The 24,042-nt window shown below is 33.5% G+C and overlaps 1 protein-coding gene across 11 annotated transcripts in view; it reads right to left on the bottom strand.

Annotated features, from left to right (window-relative positions):
* Positions 1–3,237: 3,237 nt before the first annotated feature.
* The window catches only part of CBLB (Cbl proto-oncogene B), a 237,136-nt gene continuing 216,331 nt past the window's right edge, over positions 3,238–24,042 (bottom strand). For 5 of the 11 annotated variants that reach the window (XM_074214406.1, XM_074214410.1, XM_074214407.1 and 2 more), the window contains 3 exons: positions 19,164–19,283; positions 9,844–9,912; positions 3,238–4,060 (listed from right to left, as the gene is read on the bottom strand). In XM_074214406.1, coding sequence (XP_074070507.1) covers positions 3,801–4,060; positions 9,844–9,912; positions 19,164–19,283 — 449 coding nt within the window. In that variant the 3' untranslated portion in view covers positions 3,238–3,800. The other 6 variants (XM_074214412.1, XM_074214416.1, XM_074214414.1 and 3 more) reach the window with 3 other exon arrangements.

Consider the following 24,042-nt stretch of genomic DNA (forward strand, 5'->3'; position numbering starts at 1 on the left):
ATAATTTTCTTGCAAATTAAATGTCATTGAGCTTATTACTAAAAGAAGAAAAAAATTACATCATTTAAGAGACAAAAGTTTGTTTGATATTAAATGAAGAAGTGACTCAGTATTCTGGTAACATTCATTTTATAAAATACCTTACAAGAACAGAAAAAGTACTTGAGGTTACATGATAACCAGAATTGGAAAAGAACATTGAATAAAATATAAATTAATTGAACACATAATTTTATTTGCCACATGTTAAGACAAATTTTTAAAAGTATTTTTTTCTTTGCTGATAAAATAGTTATTTGGAAGAAAAACCTTTATTATGCACTCAATTTCTGTCTTTTTTTGTCCCTGGAGACTTCTAGAAGCTTTAAATCCCAGGTTAACAGGAAATACCTGAAACTATTTAAAATATACTGTAGTTTGCTTCCAATCTGTCAAGCTTAAGAAACAAATTTAAAATATAGCCAAGTCAGATACTAAGTGCAAAGTAAAGCTTCAAGTTGAAAATCCAAGAGAAAAAAAAAATTCCAAACAACTATAGGAAATGTTTCTGGTGCGTAAAAAAATTCACATTATGAAGAATTCTTTGCCAAGTGTTCTTGGAATGTGAAATACTGACACAGTTATAAAAAAGTGGGCCCTTGGGAGTTACGATCAGGGCTCTAATGACCGTTTGCAATGTATGAAGGGATAGGAATTGGAAAAAAGTAAGACTAAGAGCCATCTCTTTGGAAGGGAGTTGGGCTGAAGCTATGCATGGAACTGCTCTGGTTAACTTTTAGAAAATTTGGTCAGGATCTAAATCTTGTTTTCCTACCAGTACAAGATATACATTTTAAAAAAAAGGAAGTTAACAGTAGAAGTTGAAAATTAGTGAACTGGAAAGCCAATGGGGACAAGTCTGCCCACAAAAACATTCCTGCCCACAAGAATTTAAATTTCATCTACTCATCTTTTTGTCATACAGGACACTGATCAAAATAAACAATTCTGTAGATATTTTTGACAGTTTGAGAAAATATATATAAACCTTCTTTAAGTTACAGGCACATAAAATCTAGATCATTCTAACTACAGAAACACAACTTTTTATTAAATAGAATCTTTAGGATATTAGATATTTTCAAAATTCTCTGATGTCCCCTGCAAAAGAAAGCAATATTTCTTTCACACAGCATTTCCTATTTAACATTGTTTGATGTATCCCCTTTCTCTGATGCTGAAGAATTTTTCATTGGTTCTTTCAAGATAATGAAACTAATATAAACTGTCAAACACAAGTGTAAATTTTGATAAGTCAATTAGTTTTCTGTGCATGACAGTTTTCACTTTAAAAATAGTGCTCATTGACTTAGAGATCTAGATCAAATTTATTAAATGTTAAACTATCTTCTCTGTCAGATATGTGAAGGCTCACTTTAAATTCTGAGAACCTGAAACCTGTGGAGGCTGCAATGCATTATTTTATTTCATCGCTTCTATGACAGTAAGACAGACTGTTATTCTAATAAAGAAGCCACTTGTATCTCAATAGCACGCACATACAATTTCTTCAGTGTGGCCAGTGTATGATATAGTTTTTTCCTTTATGAGATAACTAATGCACAAAAGTGGAAGATATATATATATGTATATATATGTGTGTGTGTGTGTGTGTGTGTGTGTGTGTGTATGTGCTGTCAAAAGAAAAGTGAAGAAATCAAGTTACTGTAATCCAGAAAAAGGAAAATAAAAACATGGCCTTTTGAGGGCTTTGGTTTGCCTATTCACATCAAATGCAAAAAGCAAATTTCCCTTTCAGGCCTACCATCAGCTAAGAGATGACTGCAGAAATCAAACAACAGAACTAAAGAGACAAGACTTGTGTCTGCCTCTCAGATTGTCTCCTTTCACAGGACCCAAAGACTAAAATTAGATATGTGCTTTTCTGCAAAGGTTACACTTAAGATGTGTTCCCTCTATCCTGTGCCACCAACTACCTTGGGAACCCTGGAAAAAAATTTGGGTAAAGTTAATGTCCACTGGGTCTGCTTTTTATTCAATATTTGTGTCAGATGTTTGGTAAATATTTTTTAAAATACTGTAGACTGCAGGTACACCTATCCCCAATGCTGTTTCCTAAATGGGAGATCTTTTACAACATGCTACTAATGGAGAAGTTGAGTGTCAGAAAAAGACACACATATGAACCTTAAGATTGGTTTATATTAGAAAGGAATATTCTTTTCTCAGTGGACTAGACCATTTAGAATGAAAAGAGGAGCTTATTGATTTAGATTTAATGTATTTCCCATCATACTTTCTATTTTTCCATAAAGCAAGGAAATATGAAAATAGCTCTGAAATCCAAAAAAGAGCTATTTGAAAACTAGTCGGTCTTTTAAAATTAGGGAGTATTTTGCAAACAAAAGATCAGACAAATAAATAACAATGAAAGATTAGTCTAGGATAAGCTAGTGTCAGTTTGTGCAGTTCCTAAAATGGTGCTGGCTATGTGTAGCAGATACTGAATATGTGCCAATTGATTAAAATTTGCAAAATGGCTTCTGAGGAACTACTTCAGTACAGTAAGACTAAGATATATATATATATATATATATATATATATATATATATATTCACCTAATTATAAGGGGCAATGAGGGAGTAATTCTATGGATCAAATATGGATTCTAATTTGAGTGCACAAAGAGGAAATTATTAGGAACTTCGGAAAAAAATATTGCCACAGTAGCTCTAGCACTTAACAGTGCATCAAAGATTTAAAGTTTTCAAGCTCATATGAACCGGTTCCTAAAGCCGTTATGAACCAAGTATAATCATTCAAACAGAAAATGAACTGTATTCCACTCTGGAAAAAAGGTTTGACCATAATTTTATGTGAAAATTATTAATTCAAAGAGGAGGCTTTATTATTTAGTATGCCTAAAGGTAATGTGGGCATAAATAGGTGACCTCATTAAATAACTTCAGTACAGCATTATCCTATGCATTTGGATTTTGTCAATGTCTGCAGCAGTTGTATGGCAATCTCTCTTAGGTTTTGTAGAGCTGTGATGACCTAGATCAGGATGTGGCAGGTGAAACATCCCAATACCTACAGTAAAAAGAAGGTAGTTGTTCATCACTGCGCAAATACCTCAGAAAGGGTAGTTCCTTTTCCAAAACAATGCATTATACATTCAGATTCTAACTCCCACCACCCCCAAACTGATGGTTTCAGAAGAAAAGACTCAGTAGTGAAGGCCACATACTTTTTTTTTTTTGCATTTGTTCACTAAGTTAAAATTCAAAAACCATTAACACATATTATAAATTGGAGAATCAGAAATGGATATGTGGAGGGAAAAATCAAATTGAAAACCTGATAATTCTGTTGATGATGTGGATTGGAGAGAAGTTACTGGGAAATACTACAGTAGACCAGACTACACTATAAAGGATCACACAGAGAAACACAGTACAGATATCAAATTAAACAAAAACAAAACTGTAACTTGCCAACTTGTAAACAAGGAAAAGCATTTCACAGATTCAAAGTTCAAGGGAAGTAAACTTCTTTAAATTATTTTTTTTGTCAGTTCAACCCTGATTTAAAAGTATGGCTAGCAAAAATATTGTAAGCCGCACGCAGCCCATTTACATCTTCACTATAGCAGCTGTCTTCCTTTGATAAGCTGCACAAGCCAGGCCTCTCTTCCAAGGATGCAGAAGAGAAAAAACTTTTGCATTTGCTATCACTTCCACATTCCCAGAATTCCTCATTGAGTGATCTACATCTGAGAGCTTCAGATTCCAGGCTGCTATAGATTTAGCCTTGGAGAGACAGGAGGAGGGAAGGCAAATTCTCTCAGGATGCTACGGGCCACGTCAACATTGTTCTGGGCTATCTCCAGGGCTCTTTTCACCTCTTCAAAGGCATAGCCCTCACCCATAAGTTTTGCAATCTTTGCATCGACATTTTCCAATGCTGCCTCAGGACCATGGGCTTTTCTGTGGTGAATTTCTGGTGCAGTCTTGCGGGGGCGTGGTTTAGGGGGTCTGGCAGGAGCTTGTGAACCATCTGTATTAAAAAAAAAAAGAATTGATATATAATGGGAAAAAGGGGCTTCTTCCCTCAAAGGTACTAATTTTGCAATAACATGATACAATCAATTCACAAAAGCTTGAAGCATTTTACAAATAATATTTCATCAAATCTCTACTCCTAAAGAAGGTTGAAAAGGGGAAGAGAGGAAGTTTTTATTCCCACTTAAAAATGAGGAAATCCAGGTTTACTGTAAATAAACAGCACAACTGAGAAAATAACACTGAAGTCATAATTTTGCTTTCTTGGACCACAAGAATAGAATGGGGAGAAAACCAACCAAGTAAGTGTCCAGGAGATAAGTCTCTTCCTTCTCTCAATTTAGCACTACATAAAGTCAGTTAACTACAAAGAGAAAACAAATCTACTGCCATGAAATTATCTTTCTCCAGAAATGGTCTCTAGCTAGATTACTGTAGAATCAAAGGACATGTTTGCAGAGAGCACTTAGCTCAGGGTCTGACCTGAAACAGGTGCTATAGAAATGCTTATTCAAAGAGGCAGTCATATGACAAAATTAGAGACAAAACAAAAAACAAGAGAAAAACCCAATAGGGTTAGACACATCTTTTACGGCTCCCTCTTTTGTTTTTCTATTTCATAGGATTGTGGATCAAGAGCTGAAAGGACTTCAGAGATCCCATGGGCTAGTCCCCTCCTTTTAAAGATGAAGAACCTGAGGTCACCCAGGGAGAATAAGTCACAGTACTAAGTGACAGAAGTGAGATTTGAAACCAGGTCTTCTAACTCTAGAACCAGACTCTTTCCATTGCATTATGTTGCTTACCTATTCATAAGAACTCATGTTTTGGGGTGGCTAGGTGGCCCAGTGGATAAGAGCATTGGCCCTGGAATCAGGCGGACCTGAGTTCAAATCTAGACGCAGACACTTAATAATAACCTAGCTGTGTGGCCTTGGGCAAGTCACTTAACCCCAATGCCTTGCAAAAACCTTAAAAAAAAGTTAGTCAAGAATTCATGTTTTGATGAAGACTGAGGGAAGAAGTCAAAACAGCATGTTTACAACCTGCTTTAAGTCAATGGATCAGGATGATTGTAACCCTGGTGATTTGACCAAATTCATTCAACAATATTATTCTCTACCACCAAAGTGAAAACATTAAGTTTTTTTACAGGAAAAATTGTAGAGGAATAGAAATGTAAGATGTGAAGAGTGCATTAACTTGACTTTCATTTGATTTCCATGATGAAAGCAGTTTGTCAAAGTTAAAGAAATGACAAGGATGCCCAAGAGAGGAGAACAACATTAACAGAATAAAGAAAATAAATTACAAGTAAAAATTATGCACTGATTTCCAGGGTATGAGCTAGCAAATGGAAGAGTGCTTTAATCTGCTACTCTAAAAATATAGATTGATTGAACCCTCTAAGAAAGAGTTAAAAATGATAAAAATAAAATTTTAAATTATAGTTACCCCACCAAATATTACCATTTGTATAAATGATGGAAGATTCTTAATAACAAGGATAAGAGTAAGAATTAGACTAATCTCACATTAAATATCTCAGAGGCCCAGGGAAAATGGCCCAAATCATTCAACAGCAACCATAGCACTACTGAAACTAGAAAACAAGTCCCTTGGCTCTCACTAGTCACAATCTTAATTATCCTGTATTCTTATAGTTCAAATGAACACAACTAGATGGGTGGAAAGAGAGACTCCACCTACAAGCTGCTCCTGAATCATTATTCTTAATGATTTCAATTGAAATGAAACTATTTTAAAATTTTCATGGTTTTCTTCTTTCCCTTTATCCATTTCCTTTTTATAAACCAGGAAAAGACCCTTAAATGGTTTTCTACCAAAGATAAACATTTTTCAAATATGAATTCAAGCAAGATCAAGATAATCATTCAATAACAATAAGAAAAACAAAGGAGGATGCTAGGTGGAATCAGAACAAAACTGAATCATGTATACTTCATATTGTTTTTTGATTATGATTAAATATGTATATACATATATGAAAATTTCTAGTTGCTATTAAAAATCTGTTCTGTTCATGAATTTGTAGCAAATTTAAGAATTCATGTTTTGATGATGAATGAGGGAAGAAATCAAAATAGCCTGTTTACAACCTGCTTTAAGTCAGTGGATCAGGATGATTGTAACCCTGGTAATTTGCCCATGTTCATTCAACTTATTTTCTGCCACCAAAGTGAAAACATAGGAGTAGAAATGTAAGATGTAAAGAGTGTATTAACTTAACTTTCAGTTGATTTCCATAATGAAAGCAGTTTGTCAAACTTAACTTACTATTAATAAATTGCTAAGCATATGAACATCTTTTTTTTGAGATTCCATCAATTTTCTGATGAACCATTTCTAGTATAGTCAGTACAATGGACAGAGTGACAGACCTGGACTCAGGAAGACTTGAATTTGAATATGAACTCAGACCCTTGTCAGCTGCGTGACCTCGGGAAATGGTTCACATGCTACTTTTGTAAAATTGGGATAATTATATACCTGCTTGCTTCACAGGGCTGTTGAGATGATATAGGTAAAGCACTTAATCTTCTCTTCAAAGGCAGCTGTCAGACACAAAGGGCAAGCAACAGAACTTCAAGATATTTTACTATTATTTTTCTAAGCTTTTTCTATATTATTCATTTATTGTGTTTAGGAATTAGAAAATTGTGGCTCCAGAAGAGGGCAGGGGTATATCTAAGCATTATCATTACAGGTAAACCCCCCAAAAAGAGGAACTATAGCAAAAATTATGGATTTTTGATTTCTGGTTTTAGTCTTCAGTTGTAAAGGGGTTACTGTCATTGGAAAAAAATGCTATTGTGTAATAATCAACAGAAGTGCCTTAGCAAGATACTGGTAAGAGACTCTAGAATTTTCAGATAAAATATTTTATGTAAGGGAAAAGATTTTTTTACTTATACAATAAAAAGATAAAATCTCAAATTTATTCTTAATAAGCATTGGGAGGAAAGTATTTTTGGAAAAAATTAAAACAAAAATTCTTGGGCTTTTCAATCAATTAGAACACTAGAAATTTTACTACATATACTGGAGAAAAGGGTTTCAGAAAAATTCAAAGACAATCAAGATTTTCAACAAGAAAGACTTTTCTCAATTCAGAATGTTTTCCCCACTAGGATAAAACATTTAATAGCAGAAGTAATATTAATAATGAGAATAAGAATGAGAGTCAGCATTTAAGCACTTTTGCTAAGCACTTAACCCCATCTGATTTTCATAACCTTGGGAAGTAGATCATATTATTATCCCCATTTTTCATCTGAGGAAAGTGAAACAAACTAAGGTAAAGTGACCTGCCCAAGGTCACATAGCTAGCAAATGTCTGAGCTGGAATCCAAACTTACCTTTTCCTTACTCCAGGCTTAGTGTTCTATTGCCAGCTATGTGACCTTGGGCACAAGTTCAACCTGCTACTTTTGTAAAATTGGGCTAATTATAGTATCAATAGGAAAGCAACATAATGCAATGGAAAGAGTCTGGTTCTAGAGTTAGAGAACCTGGGTCCATTTAGATGTCTCAATAACCCCTCTTGTCCTCATTGCCTATTAATTACATTTTTATTTACTTTAAAATACAACTAATATCTCCTTTAAGATCTTGACCAATTCTCAGAAGTTGCTTTATAACAAGTATTCTATCATGTACTATGAAATAAGATGGAACTGAAGCTGCTCAGCTTCATCTGCTCTGAGATGCTAGCATTTAAAAAAGGCAATTTCTCACCATTTTGTTATGTAAGTTGCTTTACAATAACTGAATGCAACTAAAATTCAACTAAATCTGACTAATCCCAGTTCTGAAATATACATTGAGTTCCAACCAAAGACTGGTTTCAATAATGGACCAGAATGATATCATGATCTGTGGATGAGTGTTTTAGGAAACTAATGGATGATTTAAAAAAAATTTAAGGAAAAAATACATTGCGTTCGTGATCCACAATAGTTCCCTTATTTTTAAAATGAATTTGATTATCTTTTGTTTTTACAAAGATGGAACCTACTAAATATTGTATTTCTCTTCCAAGCTACTCTAAAAAAGACATTACTTAAAATAAAGCAGGAAAAACAACAACAAAATAGCCTGATGTTCTACAGATTATTATTAAATCTTAAATCTCCACCTTGCCACTAAAATTATGCATGTCCTTGGGTAAATCATTTAGCTTCTCAATATTTTCTACTGACCAAAGTTATAAAATGGGAATGTTATCACTAATGACTCTTTAGTAGAGGATAGTAGGGATTAATTAATATGATCTTCTATGTAAGAACTAAGGAGACTATTAACATGAGAGGGCAATAGTTTCTTCTCTAGATTGGTAATTACTATACTCTAAAGGTATTATGGAATAAGAAATATTGCCAATTATCGTAAAGGTCATGTGAGGGAGGAAAACAAAAGATTTATTATAAATCTAATTTTACACTAAGCTCCCAGCAAAGCATGGTATCAATAAAGAAGAACTGTTTATCTGAATAAATGTAATGATTTCTTTAAGGATCAAGGATTCTGAATTGATAATTAAAAGTTATGTTTAGCAAACCAAATGAAAGGTCATTTCTCTATCTCAGTAGCAGAGTTTGTAGTACTCTCCACTAGCCATTAGATCTTCCAGACTTATAGTCTTATTTGCTTATTATTAACAATGTCCCTCAAGAGTTTCAAGTACCTGACATCATTTGATCATGTAGTTTAGTGGAAAGGTGCAATGACACAGATGTGGGAAACTTTAATATCCCCCCCCCAGTTTTTTCATGTAGCTTGTTTTATAAGACAACTCTAAAGCAATAACATTTGTATGTAGGTGTGTTTGTGTTTTTAGCACAGAACACTTAGATCCATACAAATGGCATTTTCTTTAATCATCTTTGAGGCTATTAGTAAAGAAAAAAAATAAAAATAAAAATAAATCACCTAGGCACATCTTTGAATGACCTTTTGGGGAGCTGATTTTAGAAGCAACTTCGAAGTCCAATATTACCCAACTGGGTGACTAACTTTATTTAGTATATTTGTCTCTTGTATCTTGTACTAGTTTCGAAAAATCAAAACTCACAAGATGGTGATTTTTCATTAATGAGCATATGCAAAAGAATCTTCAGTAATAGCAGTGCTGAAATTACTTATGCAGTCTCCCAAGATAATAACTTTTAAGTGGGCAGTGTTTGCTTCAATATATAAATTCTGCTATGTTTGTTTAAACAATAGCCACAATGCTTTAGAGTCACACCTTGTCTAAGTATTTTCCAGTTGATTTACCTTCCTAATTACATTTTACTTTGGATAATATGGGAATTATTTTTCACTCACTGAAGATTACCACATAAGAAAGGGTGGCTTAAAAAAGAATTGTATAGAATGGTGAGCCAACTAGGACAAAATGTACTTTAACTAATCCAAACAAACAAATTAAGAATCAAACTAATATATTGCTTTTTACAGACGAGGAAAGCAAGGAACATACAGGCTAAACAATTTGTCAAAGATCATACAGATAAATCAGGTTACCTGATTCCTAGACATGCTTTTTAAAAAAACGTATTTTATTCTTTATTTATCTTTATAACCTTCATCTGTCTTAGTCAATGCCATCAACAACAATTATTGGCATAGCATGGAAATCTAGAGCAGTTAAGGTTTCCATTTTGCAGCCTTTGGACTTCCCCCATCTCCCTGGAACTCCTGACCAGATCATAATTGTGAATAAGCTTAATCTCACCAAGAAATCTAAACTTTTACCTGGTTCAAGAGAGGGTGTGTCCTTACTTTTCATATTCCTTATGGATGTGCACACATTGTAATCAGTCCCTTTGAAAAATAAATCAAAAGCGCAACTCAGAAATGTGTGCATTTGTTCGTTTTGTAGTCACAGAATTTCTTCAATTTTTTTCTTGGTTACTGTAAAATGTGAGCTGGAAATTACACTTCAGTTTTCTGTTTAGCAAGGGGAACTCTTCTGGCCGAAATCTCTCTCTTAGCAAAATTACTTGTAACATAATGAATAGGTTTCTGACAGACTTGAGCTTGGGGGGCAGACTATTTTATTCAATGATAGATGCCATTATGTATGCTGATGAGAATATTTTTAACTTAATTATTGGATATCCAGATAGAGAAAAAGGTTAACAAGTATTCTTGAATTGATAAAAATAATAATAACAAAAGAAACAAAGAGCATCTGTATAAGGGATAATACACGATCCTTTCCCATTTCCCCCTAGTTTTTGTGCCCTTTTAATTGCCAAATTAGACTTTTTTTTTTTTGACTTTTTAATGTACATGCTGGCTCCATGAAGTTAGGATTTTTTTCTGTGTCTTTACATCCTCAAAGACTATCTTAGGCCAGAATGCTTACTGCATTGAACTATACATGTTATACATTTATCATGGAAAAGACAACACTATAAAATTCAATCAAAGATTCACTGTGAACCCAAATAAATTAGATTGGAAATTCTGAAGAGGTTTATTCCATTACATTGAAATAACTGTTTTTTTATGGAATACCATACATTAAAGGAAATCAAGAACTGCTAAACTGAAATTCATTTAAAATTATACTAAATATATTTCAAATTATAAATCTGAATATAAAAAAAATCTGAATATATTTGTTTTGAATAGTATATACTTTTAATGGATATTTATTATATGTTCAACATATTCCATTTGAATATATTTATGTTCAAATATGTTATATATTAAAACAATTTGAAATATAGGAAATTGTACTAAACACACTTCAAAGTTTTACCATCTTAATACTACTGGCAAACAATATAAAGACAACATCTTAAGCATGTAGAAAAAGAGAACATTAAATTTTTTTATATGTGAGAGATAATACAGGGTGAAAAGTTTAACTCTATTTACATAGTGAATCACTGTCAAAGTCTATATTATAAAAAATAAACTGTTCTTACTCTTGGGTAACCATTTTCTTCACTAAAAATAAAAGGCTGGATGGAAAGGAGGGATTTCATAATAAATCCAAGCAGCATGGATATTTGAATAGAATTGGAAGGAAAAAATGGTATGTGAATTTAACGGGTTTTAAGATATAAGGAACCTTCCTATATGCCCTATCATTATGCCTTTATGAATTCTACTGTAAGAAAGATCAGTTAATTCTGGAATTAATTTATTCCATAAACTGGAATTATTGCCACCATAAAAACAACCTTCCAATTATAGAAGGACATGATTTAACATGCAGTTTTCATTTAATTCAAATTAAAATCTTGATATACATCATGCTGGATAATTATGATAGTTAAAGTTAGGAATATAGCAGATGATTTTAGGGTCCTTTCCAGACATAGTTACAGAAGAAAAATATATAGATTTGAAGGCATTTATAAGCAATATGTGCTGAATATTGCAGGTGATGAAGTTATTAATTAAAAAGAAGCAGCCTGAAAGAGAATTATGTTATAATGTTAATTTAGTAGAACTGTTAACACCCCATGACATTGTTGAGGTTTTTTTTTTTACATTTTGAGGGGTAAAGACCCTTAAAAGTCTTACTATTAAAGATTATGCAGAACAGACAACTCTGTGTGAAATGCACCCAGGGTTGCTGAGTAAAAGGAGATAAGTTGGGAACATTTGATCCTATTATAAAATTCATTTGATCTCTACTGAAATGAAACAGGGAAATACTTCCATATTACTAAATGAGAATAACAGAGATGCTGTGGCATAGAGGATAAAGAGCTGGCCTCAGAAATAAGAATTGTACTCAAGTGCTAATACCAGTACAAACTGGCACTGAGATGTTGGATGAGCCATTTCACCTCTTAGTCCCCCCCCGCTCCACATCCCTTCTTCCACCCTTCTGATTACTCCCCACCCCTGATTCCTTAGCATACTCTCACATTACAAATTACAGGAAGGGTATGATTTTCTTTTAAGGAGGGTTAGGGTTAGCAGTATTGTAGATATCACAAATTTGCCTCATCTATTTATTCTAAGTCAGACTTTGAAGGATGTTACTTTGTACTGAATTTTAATATAACCTGTAACTTTCTGAGAAAATGATGTAAAGCTTTAAAATTAAGATACACTCTGAGTTTTTTAAAACAATTAAAATTGTATAGTATTACACTATCTGAAAGAAAAACTGAATAAGGATTATTGGAATATACTTATATACTTACTTAGAAATCCCTATAAAATATTTTTAAAGGATTACATGATAAAGGTTTACTATCTGTATTAATACATGGGTCTAGGAGTAAAAGTTCTTTCACATATTTACAACTTAAAATTTTCTTGGAATAGAATTCATATTGTTAAGGTGTTTTCTAAAAACTTTTAACAAGAAAAAATTATAGAAAATTATGGAAAAATGTGTTAAGACTTTATTGTGTATGTAGATGTGTGTATATATAAATCATACAAAGCACACATTCTCTTTAGACATGGAGATAAGAGGAAAGATTTTACAAATTAGACCACAAAGTACTTTTGAATCCTTGAGAAAAATTCCTTCCACAGAAATGCCTATATAAATATGAGTCATTATCATTTATTTAAGGAGCCATAAAAGAAGAAATTGGGTTTGAAAGGTACAGCAATCATACCCAAATTCTCATCCTGTCATCTCCAAAAGGACAGAATAAAAATACATTAGTTTCAGCAAATAAGGGTTATTAGAATCCCAAAGGCACACAAGCATCCAGTCTCAGTGTTTCATGTGAAAAGAACTAATCTGGTAGACAAGCTTAGTCTCTCTATTGGTTTATTAAAATCTGTAATAAACTAGAGAGTGGGATGTGATCTGCATATGAACAAAGGCTCTAAAATATTCACGCAAGAACAATTTGCTTGAGGCCTGAAGATTCCATTTCTATAAGAGGGAGATGCAGAGAGGTTTAATGATTCTGCAGTTAGGATCTCAGAGGCTGTGAGTAGAGCTTCACATTCTGCAGAAGAAGCTGAGTTCCACTCTGAGGAAAGAGATTTTTCCAAAATCCCAGTTTACCAGAAGAGTTTTGAACCCTGGTATTCTGCCTCCAAATTCAGGGCTCTTTTTATGTGAATAAAATAAAATGCCCAAAGAAACAAACTCTCTTTATAATTCTCCTGAGATGTATAATATTTATTACATGGACTGTTGCTGTCACGCCTCTTGGGCAGGAAAAATGGCACAACATATGAAAAGTATCCTGATGATATTGATTATAAACTATAAATTTCACAGAAATTGATAATAATGTAGCAAAGTAGAAACCTCAAGTTCTCAGTTCTCCATTCAAAATGAACTTCCCTGGGAAATTCTTCTTTTTCTCAAAAAAAAAATTTTTTTACCCTAAATTTGACAACTAAATTATCACAGCTAACCCATCATGTCAATATGAATACAAGTATCCTTTATATAAGGAATAACTTTTCTTTGAAGTTTGACTCTAAAGTGAAATTCTTTACCTAAAAGTTGGTTTTCTATTCCCACCACTATTAAAATAGGAACTTGGTCCTGGTTTTGCCACAGCAGTGTGTGTGTGACAATCCAGGAAGACTTTTTTTCATATAAATGTTAGTTCATGAACTTAGTAAAAAATATTCCATGTTTGGCTTTTATACCCCCTTCACAATGGTTTTATGATACCTTCAAAAAGAAATTTTAGGGTCATTCCATAACTTTAGAAAGGTGATGCAGTGAAGGGTGAAGTCTTCAGCTGACATCTTCCCTATCTGCTGTCTTGGAGAAGCAACTTCCCAAACACACTGATCTGAAGCATGTTGACCAAACTGTGTTTCTTGGCAGGGAGTGCTGGGAAACATTCCTAGAAAACATGTTTTGGGGGGCACACCCGGGAACTTGGCCCATCCCTGGACAAAGTGATTGTACTCAGGATCTGAGGGTGTTTTTTGCTGAAACTCCTGGATCAGAGTTCAGTCTTGTAAACCCTTGGACTTGTGCCACTTTGTGAAAGCACTATAAAGGTCTTTCATGGGAAAGTGGGCTTTGGAAGTCACCCCTTTGGAGAGGACACTCTGCCAAAGGACTTTCCCAAATGAGACCCTGGAGGCTGTGTTGTGACTCAACTTCCCCAGCTAGTCAGACTTTTCTTTATCTCTTAACTTTCCTTCATATTATGCTGATTTTTTTCCTTCAGATATGCATATGTATATGTATATGTATATGTGTGTATATATATATATATATATACATATATAAATTTATAAATTGTATAGTTTGGGGGTTATAAGTATATTAATCATTAAATTCTCATTTAAAGACTTAAGAGAACGTGTCATTGGGGGACAGATTCGAGTTGACAAAATTAAAAGTCAATGCAGCACATAATCCTTTCTGTTATAGGGGGTCAGACTAGAAGGTCCCTACTCCAGACCAGGATCCTAAATATTCTACTAATCAGATCCTAGAAAGTTAGAAGGAGGGTCAGATGGACAGAGATTTCTTCTTGGGGTCTGAATGTTCTCAAAGAGGAGACAATAAAGGAGCCACAGAGTCTGGAGTTATTGGTAACAAACATTTCCATAAGTAAAATGTAATCTTTTACTCAAAATGACTGTGCCTTTCCATGATTTGTAAAGAGCAAAATATTTCACAAAGATTTATTCACAAACTAAGGCTTGTTCACAAGCAGAAAAGTTGAGAAAAATAAGTTAATATGTCTACCAAGCTAGTGTTCTCTTTCCCCTGGTAACTGCAACCTGGGTAATCACCATCTCAGCTTGGCCCAGTACTGCCATATTCTAGGCAGTCTTTCCTCCCTCTACTACCAGGTAAAAATAGAAGACATAATTATAAAGGGTTCAAAGTTTTCTTCCTATTCCCTTTTTTTTTGCCTATTCAGTGGAGAAATGGGCATTCCCTTTAAGTACCTGGTATTAGTCAGGAACTTATTGTTGTTGACTGATTGACTGATTATACTTTGAAATTCATTAATTTGACCTATAATGAAATGCTTGGATACTTGTTAAATAAAATGCAAGCACCAACTCAGCAAGGATGGGAAGATTTTTTGGTCCTTTTTTTAGGTAGAGGTGTCTTTTTAAGAAAAAAAAAAATTAACCTAGGCCTACTGAGCTGGACTCCAAAGCAAAGCTGATTTAATATTAAAGGTATTAATGATTATTATTAATAGTATTTATATACTACTTACCATGAGTCAGACACTATGCAAAGCACCTTACAAAAATTACCTCATTTGATCCTATCAACAGCCCTAGGAGGTAGCCATTATTATTTCCTCTATTTTACAGCTGAGAAAACTGAGGCAAAAAGAGACTGAGTAAGCCTCTAGCTAGTAAGTAGGGGAGGCAAGGTATGAGTTCAAGCCCTTCTGATTTCAGGTTCAGCATTCTATCAATTGAACCACCTAGCTACCTACCTAATAGTCTTTATTGTCATAGCTTTATATTATCAGGCACTTCCCATGTTACTTTAGCTATTTAATGACTATACACTAATCATTTCTATTACAATAAAATCATGTGTTTATGCTCATCTTTGGTTATGAAGGTGATGAAAAGAAATATTGTTCAAGGTTATTCTCTTCATAAATGGCAATATCAAATCCTAAAGTAGTCCATAGTTAAACTATTTTGGGACTCCTAGATTATTTTTCTATGGCTCTGAAATTCAAAGATTTCCTATATGCATGCTGAATAAATCAGTGCATAGAGGCCATTTCTAATCTATTAATCAATAGTATAATAGTATAATTCATTCAGACTGTGAAATGAACCTCTCCTCAGCCAGCATATCTCCCAACCCAAGCAAAAAAAAAAACCTAGAAAATTAAAATATCATAATAACTGATAAGATACAACTGGGTATTATTACAGATATAATGCACTGTTCCCTAAAGGTCTGCTGCTCAATTACGCTCTACTAAGAATTCTAAAGAAAAAAAATGCAACTCAGAGAGATTATTTTTGGGAGGTTTTTTTGACTTAAAACTCTGAAACAACAGCTGCAGACTTTGAATGTGACAAATGTTTATATGGAGAAAAGGAAAACTACTGTATGATAATGGGACAAATATAAGGCTGATTATACTCAGTCTTGGAAAATAAAAATTTCTGATGCTGAATGGCTATATTTTGAATTGGTTTACTTAATTCTATAGTTGATATTAAGGAATAAGAAGCTAAGCAGAGGAACAGATTGGAGGTAAAGAATTATGGTAGACAGTTGATCAACTAGTTTGGTAAAAAGAAAAACCTAATAATCATAGTCATCAAAGATCTTACATTACCAGGAACTTAACTTTAATGGATGATTCCTGAGATAGAGGACACCAAATTTTTCTGTTCCAGAGTTATGTTGCTCTGATTATGTGGATTCTTCTCACTAGTATGCCCCCTTGACAAGTTTCTGTGTGTTCTCATTACCCTACAGATATTGAGTACACTGTTGAGAGGGTGTAGCTTATATCTGGGGACACACACACACATAACATACACACTCAAAGACATATATTTGCTTTAACAGGAGTACCTATGATGTTATTTCTTTTGTTTTATTGCTTAAAGAGTTATGTTTAAGATCTAAAAGTGTTGTGAAAAGAGAGATGCATCAATAAGGGTTCAAGCTCAGGCTCCAATACTGATGTGATGAGCCAGGGGAGTGTATTACTCTTGTAAAATGATGACTGTCTTTCTCTAGCAAACTGAACCTGCTACAGAGTAGGCTGGAGTAGATGAGCTAGCTCAGCCAGCTAGTGAAAGATGTGAGGTGCTATAGGGGATGTACTCATCCTTTGTATTAACTATATAAATAAGAATGATTTTGAAAAAAACCACCTCATGTCTTTACAGTTATATCATGCAATCTTGCCATCTATTTTATTGGACATTTGTCTTTTATTTCATTTATAAATCAGAATTAATATGTGCTTTGCAATAACTCAAGGAAAAAAAAAGTGGTTACCCTTAAGAGACTAGACAGTTCTATATAAGCTCATAGAACATTGTTTCTAAAGCAAGTCTTCTTTTTACTTTCAAGGAAAAGAAATGTGCCCAGGCATTTCTAAGGGAATTAAGTATTCAAAACTGCAATTGTAAGGCTTGGCAAAGGATAATCCAAGTAACTCTCAAAAGAATATTCTTAACACCTCAAAAACTTCTCAGATAAAAAATTAGTCAATACAACATCAAAAAATTACTAAATAGTAAAGAAGATACTTTGTCCCTGGGACTCAAAAAGATGTATTAAATGTGAATACTATAAATAAATCTGGAAGGACTTCAGGCGTTTTAGAATGGAAAACATGAAATGTGTTTTGAATTATTAAAAATGTTAATTTTCACATAACTAGAACAGACAGCTATAAGCATATACAAAGAAATACAAATTCAAATCACTCATATTTCATTGACTTTTTAAAAATTTAAATGTATGATTTTGAATTTAATAAAACAAAGTAAAATCTTCTTAATAGCAAGTATTCATTATAATATCTGAAAACATATATTATATGTAGGACACTGAAGAATATCAAGATGGATTCTTTACCCACAAGTTGCTTACAGACCAGTGAGAAAAAGTAAAGACTTCATTCATATGTGAATAATGATGAAAAAAGGAACAAATGATAGTATCCTTTAGTGATTAAATTATAAATTATTTTGCCTCTCTCCATTAAGGAGAAGCACAAATCAAACAGATTTGGGTTATCTAGAGGTTACTCCTCAATTCCGACATGCTAAATACTCATCATATGTTCCAATGTTCTCTGAATGCAGACTCCATTACAGGGAGAGTGCTGGATATTCCATGGTTTCACCAGGTAGATTTAACTCTAATAATGAAAGAGGGCTGACACGAGAAAGAAGACTTAAGAGATGTTCTGTTTGACCACAGCAGGACAAAAATAGGAATAATAGGCTGAAATTAGAGAGAGGAAGACAGGATTTAATTTGATTGTTAAGAAAATATTCTTGTCTACACTGAGATTTCATAGAGGTGATTCCTGCTTAGATATCGATTGAATTAGATAGTATTTGAGATTCATTTAAATTCTAGAACTCTGTGGTTACAATTGCATTTGCATACTCTTTTGATAAGGATTTCGAAGAAAAAATATATTCCTGAAATTTCAACCCTGACTTACAGAAAAATGGATCAGAATATTCTACTGTGTTATAAGGTGGTAGAAAAAGCATTAGAAAAAATTAGAAGACCTAGGTTCAAGTCCAGGCTCTCCTTGAATTTTAATTTCTATGTATCTCAATTTCCTCATTTATAAAATAAAGGTGGTGGCCTAGAATATCTCCCATCCTTGGACCATTTGTGCCCAACATGTGGGAAAGCACTCCAAGTCCATACTGGTCTGATCAGCCAGTCAGACACACTGCAACTTGACTCTAACACAGTGATATTGCTTTGAGAAGGACAACAACTAACCAACCAGCCAGTTCTGTGACCTCATGTCATATTGTTTAATTCCCTTTCCACAGTGCCAACCTTAGAGGATCCAGGGATGGAAATAACTTTTTCTCATTTTACTGAAGAGGAAACAGGTCAAAAATAAAAGGGTCTCTCTCCAAGACTAAACAGGTAGTAAATGGAACACATGAGATCCAAATATGAATCTTTTGGCTCCAAATCTATTGCTCTTTAACAACGTATAGCTCTCTTCCTTCCTTCAGTCTTAAAATAATACAACTAAACATTTTATCACAAAATCCACAATCATCGTCCCCAAATGGCTTCAGAATCAGGGGGAGAGGTTGCTAGTATCTTTCATGCAAATACAATAAGGGAGTTGAAAATACTCTGAAAAGCAAAAATACTTCAATACTCTAAGGATCTGTGAATTCACTGGTGTGGATGACTTCCTCCACTCATATATCACTGAAGCATTACATCACCTCAGACCTCTATAACTTAATAAATGGTCTCCCAGAACTAAGAGCAATATAAAAATATATTGCTAAAAAATTCATCTCCATGACGCCATGCTGCTACTGACCCCTAGTTGCACTTGACAAGGATGGTCCATCTGACTATATCTCACTAAACCCAAAACACAAAAAAGCATTATAAAAAATGTAGTTACTTCAATTTGTAATTAACTCACCTGAAGCTGAAGGAAGCTGATCATAGTCTTGGGATGTTCTGTTTGTTTTGACATTTTCACTTGCTAATCTCCGAGCAGGGGGCATAGGTACTAAGCCATTTGCTGGATCAAAAAAGGGATCTTTAAAATAAATATAATATTTCAATTAAAAACAATAGAAATGTTCATTTTGTTTACTACCCCCTTTTCTTCCCTCCAAATCATCAAAAGCCTTGTCTTTTTTTTAAAACCAATTAGTCCTGGCTTGAAAACCATAAGGAAACTAATTTAGGAACACTAATAAACACTATTCCCCAAGATGTTAGTATAATCTCAGAATCATTCCTCCCAGAGGAGATATTCACAATATTGACTATTGAGGGAATATGTATATACTCAATCTCTGTTAATTAGTCATAAAGTCCATGAAGGTAAGACTGTAACTTTAAAAATCTTGCACTATAACTAAGTACTGAGCTATAAAGTCTAGGAGATAGGCTCAGGCTCTTCCAATCTTACATAGAAAGCTAATTTATTAGAAACTTTGTTACTCTTCCTGCAAAATTTTGAATATATCATAAAATCTGATGCAATCTAACTTTGGTGGTTAAGGAGAAGGAAGGCCAGTTGGTATTTCCTGAATGCTATAAATCATAGATTGTAGATTTCATTGATTTTTCATTGAAGGAAAAGGTCTCAGAAGTGATATAATTCAACCCCTCATTTTATAAAGGAGGAAAATAATGAGGTAGGCAACTTAATTTACTCAAAAATCTAGTACATTTTTCCTCTCAGTTTTATTATTTTCAACTATGTACAGAAATTGGAACCAACAATTAAAAATGTTTTTTTCCAAGGACAAGGGCAGCTTTACTACATTGTTCATCATTTAATATAAAGTTTAACATAATGTACATTGTTCAAGACAAAGTCCTTGCCAATATATATATCAATGCTCCTCCATTAAAATTCTTTATTTCCACATCATTAACTTTTTTAAAAAATTGTTTATTTAAGGTATTGGGGTTATATGACTTGCCCAAGGTTACACAGCTAAGCAATTATTAAATGTCTGAGGTCAAATTTGAACTCAGGTCCTCCTGACTTCAGGACCAATGCTTTATCTACTGTGCCACTTAACTGCACCACCTAGCTGCCTATCATTATTAGCACTTTTGAGCTCCTTTGAGTTCTCTGTGATCTCAGTAAGAATATGTAAATCAATTCATTCTCAAGTTTTCTTGTTGAAAACAAAACATCATCTTCTCTGTATATGAGCTTTTTTCACTTAAGTTTTAATTGCACACCCAATACTTTTATATTCTGCCATCATCTATATATAATTCAGAGGTGACTGAAAATAGAAGTGAAAGATGAACTTTGAGTTCTAAATAAACCACTAATTTCCTATCTTTGGGCAAAGTACTAAATAGAAGCATAGTCTATTTTAATTTGAAGAGCCACAAACATGTAAATAAGCAAATTAGGAAACAGTATTTTCTTCTTCTACAATATTTTAGGTACTATTCTAGAACTCAAATAATTTGATAAAAGGCATGTTGTCATAAAAAAACTATTAAGGTTCATCTTGAAGTATTCTTCCAAAATATAGTTTGCTCAATGATAGACTAGCATAAACAGATTTATTAAAAATGACTTTTTTTTAGTGCTCCAATATTCTTGGATTTGGTATAGTTTACTGTGTTAACAGGAATAGTTATGTTCTATAAATATTCTATAAATATTTATTTATTCAAACTAAAGGAAAACTGAGTTCAGAACAAAGCCTTACCTACACACACACACACACACACACACACGCACGCACGCACGTGCGCAGCCCATAAAAACTGAGTTCAGAACAATGTCTTACCAATATAGCTATAGCTATATCTATATTTATATCTATATCTATGCCCCATAAAAATCCTTCACTTACACATCATAGATGCCACCAGAATCCTTCACTTGGTAGTAATGTTCATCTACTTTCACTAATCAATTTTACTAAGAGTTCATTTTAAAACCAATTTCCAGAAGCAATGATTATTTTGCTTAGGCAGGGGCTGTCCATATGCCTATTAAATGAGTGTTGTGCTGAAGGAGTACAGGCTATTGTCCAGTACTTAGTACTTAAAGGAGAAGAATATATGGCTCAATTAGTAATGTAGACTTGAGCTTAGTATTAAACAGCTGCAAGCCAACAGAAAGAACTTACCTTTATATAGTGCTGAAATTTACAAAGCAAGTATTTTACATGTATTTTCTTATTTGACTTTGGAGGGGATGTGGGAAAACTAGAACACTATGCACTGATCATTAAAAAAAAAAGTCATTCCCCAATTGATAAATCCTACATGTACAAAAATATTTATAGCAGTTTTTTTTAATAGTGGTAAAAAATGGGAAAATGTGGGGATGCCCATCAATTGAGGAATGGTTGAACAAAGTGTGGTATATGTATGTGATAGATTACTATTGTTCTTTAAAAAAATCTTGAGAGATAGAATTTCAGAAAACCCTAGAAAGATTTGTATGAATTGATGCTTTATGAAATGAGCAGAATCAGAAGAACATTATACACATTAACAACATGAGGAGATGGATTAGTCACGATGGATTTGTTCATTTCAATAGTACAATAATTAAAGACAATTTTAAAAGACTTGTAACATAAAATATCATCCATATCCAGAGAAAGAACTGTGGGGTTTAAGTGAAGACCAAAGCTTATTATCTTCAATTTTTAAAAGCTGTCTTATGTATTATATCATTTCCCCCCTCTCTAATGTTTAACTTTCTTCCACGTGGATCTGATAATTGTCTCATAATACCATCAATATAAAGCGTATATCAGATTGCTTTCTGTCAAGGGGTGTGGGGAAGGAAGGAGAGAGGAAAATATAAAACTCAAAAACTAGCAAAAAAAGATTGGTAAAAACTACTGCTGCAAGGAAAAACAAATAAATAAAATATTTTTTTAAAAAGGGAACAAGGCTTACTAATGGCCATAGAACTAGTTAAGGGGCAGGGGTGGGATTCAAATTCAGATTCTGATGCCTCTATGTGTAAAACTCTACCATACTATAAGATCCCACTGATATGGAGTGGTTGAAATACAGCAAGAATTATTAAAATATATTTTCTAATTTATAGATAGAAGCAAAACAACACTGAGGCAATTACCATCTTCAACACAATGTGGTACACATGGTAGACACATATGCTTACTGAACAGATTACTGATCAAGACATGAATTTAATAATACAAATAGATTTTAAAGCTGATCATTTCCTATAAATCATATCACTATTTTCTATAAAATAGGAAATTTTCTATTTCTTATAAATAACAATAAAATATATAATTTCTTAGGAAATAATAGGACATTTGAAAAAAATAAAAGGTAAGTAAAGAAATGATGCTTACAAATAACTGAACCTTTCAAGGTTCATTTTCTACATTGGGTAAAAGTGATAAGCCTTTGATAAGGTTCTCAAAATACTCCTGTTTAGAATCAGAAGATTTCTAGAAGAGAATATTGGGATGTAAGGTAGACTATTAACAAGTAAACAGACTTCAGAGGGTCTTGGATCCCAAGGAGAGCACTCTTCCTGTGTTTGCTTCATATGTTTTGCTGTCCTCATGGGCTACTCTAATCTGTCAGTCTAAATGGATTAGCTTTAAATTCAGTTTTTAATCTATAATTCTATGAAAAGGAAAAATAATTACCCGAAACAAACTAAAAAAAAAAAAAAAAAAGAAAATATATGAATGGATTCAGATCTTTTCTTTTTTTTTAAATTTTTTTTTTTTGCAAGGCAAATGGGGTTTAAGTGGCTTGCCCAAGGCCACACAGCTAGGTAATTATTAAGTGTCTGAGACCAGATTTGAACCCAGGTACTTCTGACTCCAAGGCCAGTGCTTTATCCACTACGCTACCTAGCCACCCCCAGATCTTTTCTTCTAAAGGCAAATACAAGATTAAAATTGGTTTGCTACAGAAATAAAGGTGATTGACACCATGCTTATCGACAACTCAGCTGAAAAAGCAAAATACAGTTAATTATATGCTCCCCCTCTAATCAATGTTGCTTAGGGGAGTAGGATAAGATGGTAATGGGTACTGGTGCCAGATTTTAAAATTAAGGGGAAGACATGATCCAGGAGAGGCCACTGCTCTGGCAGCACTAAGGAGTGACAATAATCCCTTCCTTCCTTACTCCCTCCTCCCTTCCTTCCTTTCTCCCTTCCTTCCTGTGAAAGTAGAAAGGATAGAAACTTTAAGCACTAAGTCAGTTTTAAGAAATCTTTCTAATCATTCATTTTCAGTGCACATCAAGCCCTGAGGTATTACATGCAGGTAGAGCACCTGAATTTGGCCAAGCCACCCATATAATGTGACAGATAAGTAATACTAAAGGAATGCATATAGAATGAATCAGCATTTTTAGATAGGAGGATCTAGAAAAGGGGAAAAGAGCATGTTGTGGCCTAATTAATTTATTGGTGACACTGGACTCCATATTTTTCTTTTGCTTTGTATTTTCTTTGCTGTAGATATTGTTTAGCGATTTAAGGGACTGGCCCAGAGTCACTCAGTGAGTCAGTGTCTGAAGCCAGATATGAACTCAGGAAGATGAGTTTCCTTGACTCTTCCTGATACTCTCTTCATGGTGCTGCCCAGTAGTTCTTGTCTTTTACTACAACTGCAGAAAAGAAGCCGGGGATTTTAAGAGGAATAAGTTTCTAAAAGGCAAATTAATGTCTTTGCTTTGGTCAACTCAAACAAACTAAATAAAATGAAATATCCCCATCCATGATCAAGAAATACAGATAACTGCTGAGAAGTAATCTTAAATGAGGGAAGTGGGGATGGTTGGTGCCAACCTAGCTCTG

Source organism: Macrotis lagotis, chromosome 1 (assembly GCF_037893015.1).
Source record: "Macrotis lagotis isolate mMagLag1 chromosome 1, bilby.v1.9.chrom.fasta, whole genome shotgun sequence".
Classification (NCBI taxonomy): Eukaryota; Metazoa; Chordata; class Mammalia; order Peramelemorphia; family Peramelidae; genus Macrotis; species Macrotis lagotis.